Source organism: Tyto alba, unplaced genomic scaffold (assembly GCF_018691265.1).
Source record: "Tyto alba isolate M040663 unplaced genomic scaffold, T.alba_DEE_v4.0 Super-Scaffold_11, whole genome shotgun sequence".
Classification (NCBI taxonomy): Eukaryota; Metazoa; Chordata; class Aves; order Strigiformes; family Tytonidae; genus Tyto; species Tyto alba.
This window is the reverse complement of record NW_024881273.1, coordinates 3,396,724-3,408,993: the sequence shown is the minus strand read 5'-3', so window position 1 is coordinate 3,408,993 and position 12,270 is coordinate 3,396,724. Positions and strand designations below refer to the sequence as shown.

The 12,270-nt window shown below is 44.5% G+C and overlaps 1 protein-coding gene across 6 annotated transcripts; it reads left to right on the top strand.

The window, feature by feature from the left end:
• Nucleotides 1–1,207: 1,207 nt before the first annotated feature.
• CARD9 (caspase recruitment domain family member 9) lies at nt 1,208–12,218 on the top strand. 6 transcript variants are annotated; one of them, XM_042786747.1, is made up of 13 exons: nt 1,209–1,394; nt 3,369–3,588; nt 4,698–4,835; nt 5,280–5,605; nt 6,020–6,199; nt 6,380–6,532; nt 7,021–7,146; nt 7,248–7,439; nt 8,007–8,048; nt 8,671–8,716; nt 10,135–10,205; nt 10,967–11,061; nt 11,885–12,218. In XM_042786747.1, the coding sequence occupies exons 2-13, from the start codon at nt 3,405–3,407 to the stop codon at nt 11,991–11,993; spliced, it is 1,662 nt and encodes a 553-aa protein (XP_042642681.1). In that variant the 5' UTR covers nt 1,209–1,394; nt 3,369–3,404; the 3' UTR covers nt 11,994–12,218. The 6 variants fall into 6 exon arrangements, with proteins under 6 accessions (XP_042642685.1, XP_042642681.1, XP_042642680.1 ...); XM_042786746.1 differs by having other exon boundaries at nt 3,365–3,588; XM_042786750.1 differs by having other exon boundaries at nt 3,365–3,588; nt 11,897–11,992.
• The last annotated feature ends 52 nt before the right edge of the window (nt 12,219–12,270 follow it).

The following is a 12,270-nucleotide window of genomic DNA, read 5'->3' as shown; positions in this document are numbered from 1 at the left end:
TTCAGATGTGGCAGAAGCTCTGCTATGCAATTCTGTGTGCTATTCACCACAGGGCTGTTACCGTGAGGCACTGGTAGTAAATGCAATCCGTGCTCTAAATGATTGTTGTCCTTTGCAAACGCCACTTGATGTTTTGAAATGCCTTGTAATCTTACTGCTGGTAGAAGAACTTTGTATAACTATAAGAAGAAGCTGTCTTGTTCTTTTTCAGGATTAAACTGATCTGCTACTATAGAACAAAAACTCCTGAGGCTAGATTGGTCAATTAGCAGACATTCTGATTACCTTCAGAAAGGGCATAGCTAGTAGAGGTACTGTATTCTTTTTTAGCGTAAAGCTAATTTAATGCTTAACAAGAAGCATGGGCTTAAAGAATCTCTGAGCATCTCTGCCCCACTCCTAATGATAACATGGAGAAACTCTCCAGAAACTTAGAAAGCAGAACAAAGAGTAGAGTGGGAAGCTAATGGGAAAATGTGTCATGCTGCCATGGTATCAGAGTGTGTATGTTCTTGAGACTTTTTTAAAACAGACTTAGTGAGTTCTTGTTGCAGCTACAGTTCTAGGACTGTGGGAAGGAGGGGAGGCAGTCAGAGGTATGATGTTGATGCTTCACATAATCACAATGCTGCTTGCTATGCTGCTCCTTTAATTACTGTTAGAGCCACAGCCTGTAATTTGGGAATCGTGGGTTATGTTCCTTGCTTTGCCAAGACTTGACTCCCTTTCCCTCAAAATACTGAGTTGTCATAATTATGCTTGAAGCTTAAGGACATCCAAAATTAGAGGCATCATTATAGAAATCATCCTTTTCAGCTGAACTCTCAACCAAGAGAGAGTTCTTGCTGCCACCTGCTTTCCTGTGTAAGGATGCTATGTTAACAGCTGAAAGGCCATTTGAAGAGCCTCTTCTAATTCTGTGGCTTGTTTTGTCCCCTGAAATCAGCTGAACAGACCTGTGCCTGTGTCCTTCACTCTTTTTAGTCTTTCTGAACCACTACACAAATAAACTTTCTGGACCCTAGATGGTAATTCAGTAGTACAGATTGAAAAACAAAGCCAGAACTAATCTAAAATCGCTGCATATGTAATGCTGCTCACTTCCAATGCAACTAGTGTTTTTCTCCTCTTACCCATCACCCATTCTGGCTTCCCTTTTTTTTTTTTTTTTTTTTTTTTTTTTTTTTTTTTTTCCCCCTTCCCTTTCCTGTCTCAGAGTATAGCTGAGTAGTTTCCCCTTTTCTCAAACCAGTTTTGCTCCTGGAATGATCTTTGCTCTAGCCAGAATATAAAGGGAGGCTGCATCCGTGAGAAGCTTTCTCAAGGACAGGACACAGACGAGTGTTGCTAGACCAGGAGAGGAAACAAGGAGGCTTTTGACTGCACAGGCTCAGGTTAGTTCATGTAATGCAGAATGGTTTATATTAACAGGGAAGATTTTTTTATTTTACAGCTCTGAAGTAAGGGTGTGGTGTTTATCAACAGGGGAATGCACTTGTAATCTGGGGCTGGTTTGATGTCAGGCAGAGCAGAGTATTTTCTTCATGATAACTAATGACTAGTTCTATGTCAGTCCAGCTCATTAAAGTTAACTGACAATGTAATGTGTAACAATTATGTGCTAAAGACTTTTGAAGTCCTTCTCTGTGCTGGAGCAGAAAAACAATGAAGTCTGGAGATGACCTTGGAGAGAAATGCAGTAAGATGTGTGTGAAATCCCAGCCTCTTTATAGCTGCTGATGGTCAGAACATCCTGTCCCCAAACAAGATGACTGAGAACTTGGATACTAAGGTTTCTGGCAGCCTTCCTGAGCCACTGGAAATGACAATGGCTCCTCCAGTCAACTCACTACATGTGATAGAAGCATAGTAATTAATGACTGGGATTTCAGAAGGTCCTTATTATTATGGAACAGTCTGACCACAAAGGGGCAAAGAAATAAAAATAATACCAATTTCTCATTCAAAAGGCAAAGAAGCGTCGGTATAGAAGTGTTTGGTTTCCTGCATCTGTTTACCTGCACACTTCCAGGCTGAGCAGAATTAGTTTTTCTGACCCTGTGGCTAATAGCAAGCTCTTGTCAGGATGCAGGTAACTAGTAACCTCAGCGTACAGCTGAGCACTGCCACAAGCTCCCACCAAACACACACACAGAAGCACGCTTCATCAGTGGGAATGTTTCTGGGGCCTCTCGGTCTGTGTTAGTCACACAGGTGGTTGGCTGTCAGCATAAATTGCTGAAGCTGCGCAGGTGGAATCCGTGAGGTGCATGAGAGGCAAGTGACCTCATGATTTGTACCTCTGTCTTTACAGTGAAAATTGTATACAGCTGTGTGTTCCCCTTCTTTACACATGGATAAAGTACAGCATGCAGAAAAACAGCTTTGGTGTGACTACAGCTGAATGCAGTTAAGGCTATCGCCATGGAGGGTTTTCACAGAGCCTTTTGAGAGTGTCAGATGTAGCGATTGTGTGGTCAGATGTATTGCAGGGATCTTTCGAATGCTGAGAGATGGAGAAGGAAGTGTGAACTCTTCGTAAAGCAGAGGCAATCAGGAGAGTTTTAAAGTTGTTTTTGCTTCTTTGGAGGTTGCTTAGTGGCAAATTGGAAAGTTGTAGTTTGCCATCAGCTTATCCTGTGTTGTGTTCCACTCTTTTTTTATATTGTTTGCGGGGATTAAAGATTTAATTCTAAGCATAGCTGAGCATCTTCTTCCCTGGAAGTGCTCAAAGCCAGGTTGGATGAAGCTTTGAGCAACCTGATCTAGCGAAAGGTGTCCCTGACCATGCAGGGAGGTTGAAACTAGATGGTCTTTAGGGTCCCTTCCAGCACAAACCATTCTATGATCTGGAGAATACATGGTGAAGTCACTGAGATCTAACAGCACTTGCTTGGGATACACTGTTGGGCATCTAGAGTTAGCTGGATTTTCCTCTAAGGGCTCTCAATGACTTGCCTGTTGTCAGTGCTTTTGCTAAGTAGTTTCAATGTCCTCTTGAAGTGAGATCTGGGAGATGTTCAGCTGGTTGGAGGGAGATGATCAAGCTTTGGTGACTTCTGTTTTCTCAGAATTTCACGCTAGCTCTCCTTCATGTACGTGTCAGCAGTGTTGGCATTAGCCCCGCAGCTGCTGGTATCTTCAGTCTGGTACCACACTGTTCTTTCAGGTACGACTGTAGTGTGTCACAGTGTTCTGCAGGTGATTTGTAAGTGCTGAGTTAAAGGCTACATGGGAGATGTGTTCCTGTATCTAAAAGACATTTCTCTGTTCTCAGTCTGTTAACATACTTGGTTTCAACACAGTCCCCTGCCACTACTGTAGGAGGCTTAAAGTCTGCTTGTTTTCTGTTTGTTTTTTCAAGACAGGACAGCACTGCTCGCTAATACTTCTCACTCACCAACATGTTGGAAGAAGATAATGATGAGACATGTTGGAATAACTTGGAGAACTTCCGGGTGAAGCTGATCTCTGTGATAGATCCTTCCCGTATAACACCCTATCTTCGCCAGTGCAGGGTGATCAGCCATGATGATGAGGAACAAGTTCTTAATGACCCCAGCCTGGTCGTGCGCAAACGGAAGGCAGGTGGGTGACGTGCAGCCTTCAGCTCTGTAGATGCTCCTGGGCTCTTGGGAGCAGATGTGAGCAGAGTGCTATCGGACTGGGCCTCAAGGAACGCATCGCCTCTAGGTTACTGTCTGCTTGTGTTTGGACACAAACGTAGGCACTACTCTGCAGCCCTTTCCCCAGCACATCATTGTGGGGAGAGGAGGAATGGAGATGGCTCTATCAGTGCATTCCCAGCTGTGTAAAGGTAATGGGAGCACAGAGGGTGTGTGGCCTTTTGGTGTTGTGGATCTCTACATTTGCATAAGGGAAGGAGTTGCTTGGGTTTGATCCACGAGGCTATTCTTGTGTAAATTTTGCAGGGGGAGATTTCCAACATGAATTCAACATGTATTGTTCCTTGTTCCTACCTTCAGGGGTTTGAGGGAATGTGGGTAGCACATTAAGTAAACTCTTTGTGACTGTTCAATACAGTCCTGGTCAAGTTCCAACCAGAGAGTGACAGAATTCATTATGCTATTAATACATCTTTTGGATTGGATTAACTCCTACTGATAAATTACTGAGGGTCATTGAAAAAATTTCATTTTACATTTTCTAGATTGGGAAACTGCAGAACATAAAACAGAAGCCCACTGGCCTTGATTTGGTACAGAGTATTTCTAGACAAAGTAGGGAACTGAGCTCAGAGTCTTCTTAGTCCAGGCTCTCTTGGGCATGTCCCTGCTACCTCTCTAGTTATGTGCAGTGTTCTTACATTAGCGGTCCTTTTTTCCCATATTTGCCTCTGGAATTTGGAAGTGGAGCCTTGAGCTGCAGAAACTGTTGTGGTGCTTTGTTTTAACTTACCTTTTCTGTAATTATCAGCAGGATAACATAAATTGCTCTTCTGAAATCTGCTTTTTGCACCCATTGTAGTAGGAGCTAGGTACAAGGGTTAAGTTTTAACTGTTCCTTTATAGTTAAAATACTTTTGTATAGTTACTGGGGAATTGGCTTAGTATTGGCTGGGGGATTTGATCCCAGGGACTTCAATCTGTATGTGGAGAAAGTGGAGCAATTTTTTGTTATGTTAGAAATAGGTAAAGAGATAAATAAATGAATAGAATATCCTGTTGCCATTTCAGGTGTTCTTCTGGACATTCTTCAGCGAACAGGACACAAGGGCTTTGAGGCATTTCTGGAGAGTCTTGAGCTTTATTATCCACAGCTGTATAAGAAAATCACTGGCAAGGAGCCCAGCAGGGTTTTCTCTATGATTATAGGTAATGTTTGTGTTCTGAAAAAAACAGCTTATTGTTTGGTGTTGCTGTGCAAATTAAAGGGGGATTCACCTCTTCTTTGGCCTCTCCCCAGCTTGGGTGCACAGTCAGGAGTGTTCCCTGGCTTGCTCCCTGTGTGCTTTGGAAGGGTTCTGGCAAGAATGGCCCTCCTGTCCAGCGTCACAGGCTGGACCTGGGAGGGTGGCAGAGGAAGCGGAAGGATCAGTTCTTCTCTGTTGCCTGTTCTGTCAGTGACACTGGTGTAGAAAGGCACAGAGCAGAGGGGAAACAGCGGGGATAATTTGATCACACGTCTTCAGGGTTTGTACACTTGTGCGTGGCATGTGATGATCCCGAGCTGCAGTGATGAGTGGGTGGGAAGCTGTGCTGTATGTGTGTCCGGGGAGCAGACAGGACAGCGGTAGCTGACGCCTGCCCACCCAACAGACACTGCTGGGGAATCCGGCCTGAGCCAGCTCCTGATGAACGAGATCATGAAGCTGCAGAGCACTGTGCAGGAGGAGCGGCGGAAGGCCCAGGAGCTCACCGTGTGGCTGCACACCAAAGAGGACACGATCAGAGAGATGTGGGTGAGGGACAGCCTGCTCCGCAAGCACCAAGAGCGGGTGCAGAAGATGAAGGAGGAGAGGGACAGCCTGAGCAAGGAGCTGCGGAAGTGCAAGGACGAGAACTACAACCTGGCAATGAGCTATGCCAAACAGAGCGAGGAGAAGAGTGCTGCCCTCATGAAGAACCGGGACCTGATCCTAGAGGTCAGTCACCCTTTTCTAAAGCTCCCCCCTTCTTACCTGATCCCTGGAAGGCTGTGCTGTGCACCAGACTTGTCTTTGCCCTGGATGGTCTGGAGCAGTCCAGCGTGAGGTTCTGTGCATCTTCTCTAGCAGGTGATATGTCTTGCTGGTCCCTAGCTCAGCCCAGTAGGCTCATGTATTACAAGTTATGCTGTGAAGAATTAACAGTCCTTCCCCTCATTCAAGACTAAGCCCTCTCACAAGAGCAACATGTTGTATCCATTTAGCATACAGGCAGGACTCTGGTCTCCAGAGCACCAAGCATCCTGAGAAAAACAAAGCTGGGGAGAAACTTGTCCCATGTTTGTCTGGGGAATGGAGTGAGAACTACTTTTGCAGGCCAGAGTTATTGATGAGCTCTGAACCTTCTTGTAGATAGATCACTTGAAGCACAGCCTCATGAAGGCTGAGGATGACTGCAAACTGGAGCGTAAGCACACGATGAAACTGAAGCACGCCATAGAGCAGCGTCCAAGCCATGAGGTGATGTGGGAGATCCAGCAAGAAAAGGAGTTGCTCTTGGCCAAGAATCAGGAGCTGGAGAACACTCTCCAGGTTGGTGGGGGCGGTTGGATATGGACTCCTGAGAAGTGATTATATGTAGCAGCCAGGGCAGCAATGGGGCTGCACTGAAGTTGCGTGGGTCAGCTGTGGCCTTGTTCTCCCAAGTCAAATAGAGCACATACGACTGTGGGAAGAGAGTTAATACGTATCTCACTTTTTATTTTTGTCCAGCAGGTTGCCAGGGAACAGAATTTGGAGAAGAGCCTCTCCAGTGAGACTCTGGAGAATGACTGTAGCCAGATACTAGAAGAACGCCAGGAGCTGATGAACACCATTTACAGCCTTCGCAAGGAGCTGCGGCAAGCCGAAGTGCTCCAAGACAAAGTATGTGATGAATTGCAAATTCCTGCTGAGGGGTAGTGGGTAAGACAGGCAGATGAAGCAGCTGCAGTGTCTTGCCTTCGGAGCAGAGGAGTTGCTCAGCAGCAATCCTTTGCTGCTCCTACTCTTGGAGTTAGTTTGTTGAAAAAAAGCACACTAATATTTTAGCATTCTGCATCTGTGGCATGAACTGTTACCTGTTAATGCCTGTGTTAATTAACAGTCCCTGCCTCAGCCTGGAGGGTAATGAGAGCTTTTACCATGATTGACAGCTCAGGTACTCAGAAATTCATCAATGTTAGCAGTCCTCCTAGTCGTGTTGACCAACCTTCTGGTTGGCCTTGCTCCAACTGGAGAGACTGGCTGAACTTTGACATTTCATGGAGGCCTGGCCACAGCTATCTCTGGCTATAAGCAAGAGCAAAGAGACTGGTGAGAGTCTAGCTCAGGCTCTGCCCACAAGCAGGGTGCTTTTCACCTTGTCTCAACAGTATGCAGAGGAAAAAGAGATGCTTGAACTACAGTGCACGTCTCTGAGGAAGGACTCGCAGATGTATAAAAAACGGATTGAAGCTGTCTTGCAGCAGATGGAAGAAGTGGCTTCAGAAAGAGACCAGGTGATAAAACATTCCTCCTGGAGCTGCTTGAAGTGGTCAGATGCTGTAACCCTGAAGGTACTGTTGTGTTACATGCCATGACGTGTTGTCTCTTACACCAGGCGCTTCTGACCCGCGAACAGTTCTATATGCAGTACTCCAAGAACCTGGTTGAGAGGGACGCTTACCGCAAGCAGATTCGGGAACTGCAGGAGCGATGTGACGAAATGCAACTGCAGCTCTTCCAAAAGGAGAGTCAGTTACTGGCTACCGAAGCCAAGCTGAAAAGGTTTCAACTGGAGCTACCCACACCGGTATGCCTCCAGGGTTGTCATCTGTGAGATGGGTTGGGAAGCTGAGTATGGGGCCAGAGCGTGGCTGTTCTGAGGCCTTTGCACCTGACCACTTCAAATTCAGTAGGCAGTGGCCAGTTGCATGGGTAACCATTTCCATGCAAATGCTAAGTTTAGACAAATGAAAGACGTGATGGTTCCTATTACCTCATCCTAGTTCCAAGAGTAGATAAGCTAGACTCATGCAAGCTGAAGCCTTCTGTATTTGTGCCTGAAAAGTGTCCAAAGACGATGAGGGGATCCGCAACCACCAAAGAGTGAACTCTATTTAGAGACCGTGTATGAGCCATTTGGATGAAATTGGGAGCAGGATATAAGGGTGCTAAGGTTTCTGGAATTAAATTAGATATACAGGGGCTTTTAATTAGTGTGGCATCTTGTGTAATTTCTCTAAGTGGTCAGACAGGAGTGTAGGAGGGAGAAAGTCCACACTTCCCTGTTTTCTGCAGCTTTCGGTCTCCTGTATATTCCCTTACTACCACTTTCTTGCTTATAAGGAATGATTAATTTATGCTGATTTTATTTCAGACCTCTGACCTGGACGATACCTCTTCCAGAGATTCCCAGGAAGTGAGTAGCGTGCCTTGTTTACCTTTTACTTTCTTCTGAGATGGCTTCAAATTCCTCACTTGTGCTCAGTTCTCTAAGTAACAGCGGTTTTCAATCCATGGCTTAGGCTCATTTCAGTGATATAAAAAAGTAAAGAGGCAGCAAACCAGACCAGTGATGGAATCTCTCTGTGTCCTGAGATTTCTAAGTGTAAGACACAGTTATGGCATTAGTCAGCAAAATTTGCTGAGTCTAAGCAAATCAGGGGAATTGAATTATTTTGAGTTGCTTCTAATTGTCTCTTTTGTGGGAGAACAGGCAAAAATAAGTCTTACCTCAGGGACATCTATAGTAAAGAGTTTTCACTTAGTTCATAACTTCAGTGTGGAAGTGATTGTCACATTGTTTGGAGGCTAAAAGTCTAAATGAGGCCAAAGGAACACGATCTATTCATGGAGGTTAAATCCATGAGTAGATCTGTAACTTCTGGCTCAGTCTTCTGTTTTGCTGACAGCAAGGTGTACTAAGGGAAGGTCATTTCTATGCATGTCCTCTTTCTTTTATTCTTCCATTTGTTCCTAGCTACTCTGTGAAACAGAATAAGGGGCACTTCTCATGTTCTTACTTTGGTTTTGTCCCATAGCTTACTCTTCACGGTCATCTAGATGAAGATAGACAACCAACTACAAGTAAGGCTTTTCTTGGGAAAACGCAGAGTAGAATTTGTGAGAGGATGGTCCAGCGTTTCAAAGGGACAGGCAAAGACATTCCTGGGTTTTATTTTTAGTGAAGAACAGGTAGTCTGACTGGTGATTCAGTTTGTGAGAGGCTTCTCAGTGGGGTGTGCTTGCACTCAGAGCAAAGGCCTTGAGGTGACGCAGAATAGGTACTCATAAATCAAGGCATCCGCCATACTACCATCTTCCTCACCTATAAAAAGCAGAACATGTCAAATTCTGAGAATAGCAAATGCTTGTAAAGCTTTTTTGAGAGAAAAAGCTCCGTGGGCTGTCTTTTTACTACATAGCCTCTGAAAGGGTCTTTCATATAGCTGAATGACCTGGGAAAAGTGGTATCGTTAGACCATCCTAGGACCTTGAGTGGGTTTTTTGAGGCAATCTGTCTACTAAATTTGTCCAGCAAAAACCACCTGGTACATGGTGCCCTTGAGAAATATTTCCTGGGTGCCTCTCCACCCCCACCCCCTCTTCTTGCATTTGTGGCAGAGCTGAGAACAGACCAAACAATCCTTCCACTTCAGCTGGACCACGTGGCTTTCTCCAGGGATTTTTCCCTCCCCTCTTCCCTTTTATTTTGCAAGCTATTTTCACAAAAGCGGAACCATGTAGTTAACGCTGCCACTGGTTCTGTTTCTGTGCCATCCTCAGTGGAAATGATTCAGCAGAGTGGAAAGAAATTAAGAGGCTCCTCTAAGAACTTGAAATTCTCTTTCAAAACATGTTGAGATAGGAAGAAAACTAGCATAGTAGAAGAAATTTTCTATTCTGATCTCCTGAAAGATCTAAATGATCTTTTCATTCATTGAGATGGGAAATTTTTCACAAAAGCTAAACAACACTGATACAAAAAGCCTTTCATTATTCTATCTCACCCTATCACGATTCCTGATCACCAACTACATAAGGAGTTTCACAAGAATATGGTCTGAAGTGCGTTGATATGCACAACTTGTTGGGGAACAGGGACAAATTATGGTTAAAATAATAATTAACATGATTTCTCGTGGTGACCTCTAACATGATTTTTTTTTTCTTTTTTAATTATGCTAAGCAGAGGTGCCACTTTGCAGAGGTTTGTTTTGCTCCTGCATAAGCAGAAACTAGAAAGCTGTTGTCTCTTTCTGAGCCTGATGGGGAACTCCATCATCCTAAGCAAGATTCATGGTTCAAGTAAAATGAGAAGTGACTCGTGCATTGATCACAGGACTGAATCCTGAACATTTTGAGGCTTGGTTTCAGTTCTGCTGTAGATCCTGTGTAGTGCTGGGCAGCTGTTACGTTACAGCTCTTGCTGTTTGAACTGGCAGAGGGAGAAGTTACTTTGAAATGGCAACTATGACTAAAGCTGGGATTTTTTCTTTTCTTAGAAGATTGCCCTGAAGGACAAAACCAGAAATATAGCGCTCGAGAGAACAGTCTGCCACCAAAGTCACCCAGTGTAAGAGAATCTTTGTGGGCTCTTTACAGAGGGGTTTGTGATCTTTAATGTTCTTGTTATTAATGGATTTACCAAGTTTGAGAAGCATGTAAGGAGCTACTGCTTTTCCAAAATCTGAGCACTTTGTGCAAAATTCACCCTCCAAAAAGGGTGAGCTCTGAACAGCAGAACACTTATGGTGGTTATTTCTCCATCTGTGCCTAGGAACTTCTAATTATTTTCTGGCATTCATGTCTGGGTGTGGATGCTTTCCAGTTTAATTGTCTACAGTATTACTGTTGGTACAGGAAACAGAATCCCAAATTTACAAATGGGAGAGAATAAAGATGGTAAAACTATGTGAAACAGATGTATTACCATCATGCACACACAATAGTGGAGAGCCCAGAAATGAACACCCTTTTACTTCATTCTGCAGGCCCAAGCAGATGCAGGAAGCCAGCTGTACACAGTGGACTGCTTTCCTGGACGTGGGTTTTGGCAGTGAACACTGTTCTTGGAACCTATGCCTTCAGATGACCCATTTTTTTTTCTCCTTCAATTTAAATATAAAATGATTCATTGCACCAATAAGTCAGGAGAAATGACCAGGCTTCCTTGAGTGGTCTGCAGCCTTTTACCCTGCAGAGGCCAGAGGCAGTACATCAGCCTCAAAACCAGCTACCTTTTTAGAGCAGGTTTGCACTACTTGGTGATAACATTGATCTTCAGGGGAATCCAGTTACTATTTGTGTGGATTTTTTTTTTTTTTTTTTTTTCAGTTCAAGGAGTGTAGCTTAGCCAATGAAGAACTAGCAGAAAAGGAGCGGAGGAGGATGAAGGACTGCTTTGAGCGTTACCGAAGGTCTGGACTTTAGTAAGCAGGACTAATTCAGACTTACCCATGTGACTTAACTGATTAGTAGCTTCCATGTATTTCTTCTTTCCTGTCCCTCCCCTGTCCCCAGGCTTCATTCATGGAGGGCATAAATTCATTACAGATCTTATCTTCAAAGGCTCATGCTTCTAGTTTTAGTACCAGCAGTAGCCAGGATAGCAGTGATAGCATTTGCTCTGGGTGATGAAGGTGGCTCAACAGCAAGGAGCGGAGGGTGCTCCAAAGTGCTAGTTTAATAAATTTGATAGATTTCTCCTCTGTGAATGAAATTGGACCTTCACCATCCATCTGACATGCTGCTGACACTCAAAACCAAGCTCCCATGGCTGTGAATGGGAGCAGATTTCCACCCCCTGTCCTCTTTGAATACTCGTTTGAAGGCCTGTTCTCTACATGCCTGGTTGCCTTCACTCGTTGCTGCCTTTATGGAGCATGAGACCAATGAAAACCTTGTAAAACAAGGACCTTAGTTCTAGCATTAGATAGGAGTGCTTCTAATGGCACTGTAAACTATTCTTCTGACTCTTGACAATGCTATTTTTATTAAAGAAAGGACTTTGGGTGGGGTTTCTTGGCTTCTTCAACTGAACATCAGCAATATAGCACACTTCAAGAAATTTAAGAATGTCTTTATCACTTCAGATGAATTCTCTTTACCCTATACACAGCTTTATGGTGGGTGTGTGTGAGCAAACCATCGTGTTCAGTTAAACACTAAGTCCATTGATACATACTGAACCTCCCTGCTGAACTCAAATGCCACTTGTTTACAGAATCCCTCTTCCAAAAATGAAATGCCTAGTTTCATTTTCAGGAAAAGAGCAATGCGAAGGGTACCCAAGGACCGACACCACGAGGCAGACTGGGAGAACACCACGGGCAGCGACAACACCGACACCGAAGGCTGCTGAGAGGGGCAGCCAGCCTGCTCTGGGGGCTGCCCTGCCCTCTGTATTTCTCTGGCAATGGACTGCTTTGGTTTTAAAACCATCTAAACACACATTTATGGAAAGTTAACGTTTGTAATGGGACAGTATTTTTTAGCTGTGGCATGCCCTCGTCCGTTTCCCTCTTAGGGAAAGCAGTGATGCGAGAGGTGTGCAGCGCACAAATAAAATAAACAAGATTAAACAGTTGCAGGCCCACAGCCCTGAGGCTGGGTGTGTGACCTCTCCCCACAGGCCCCGT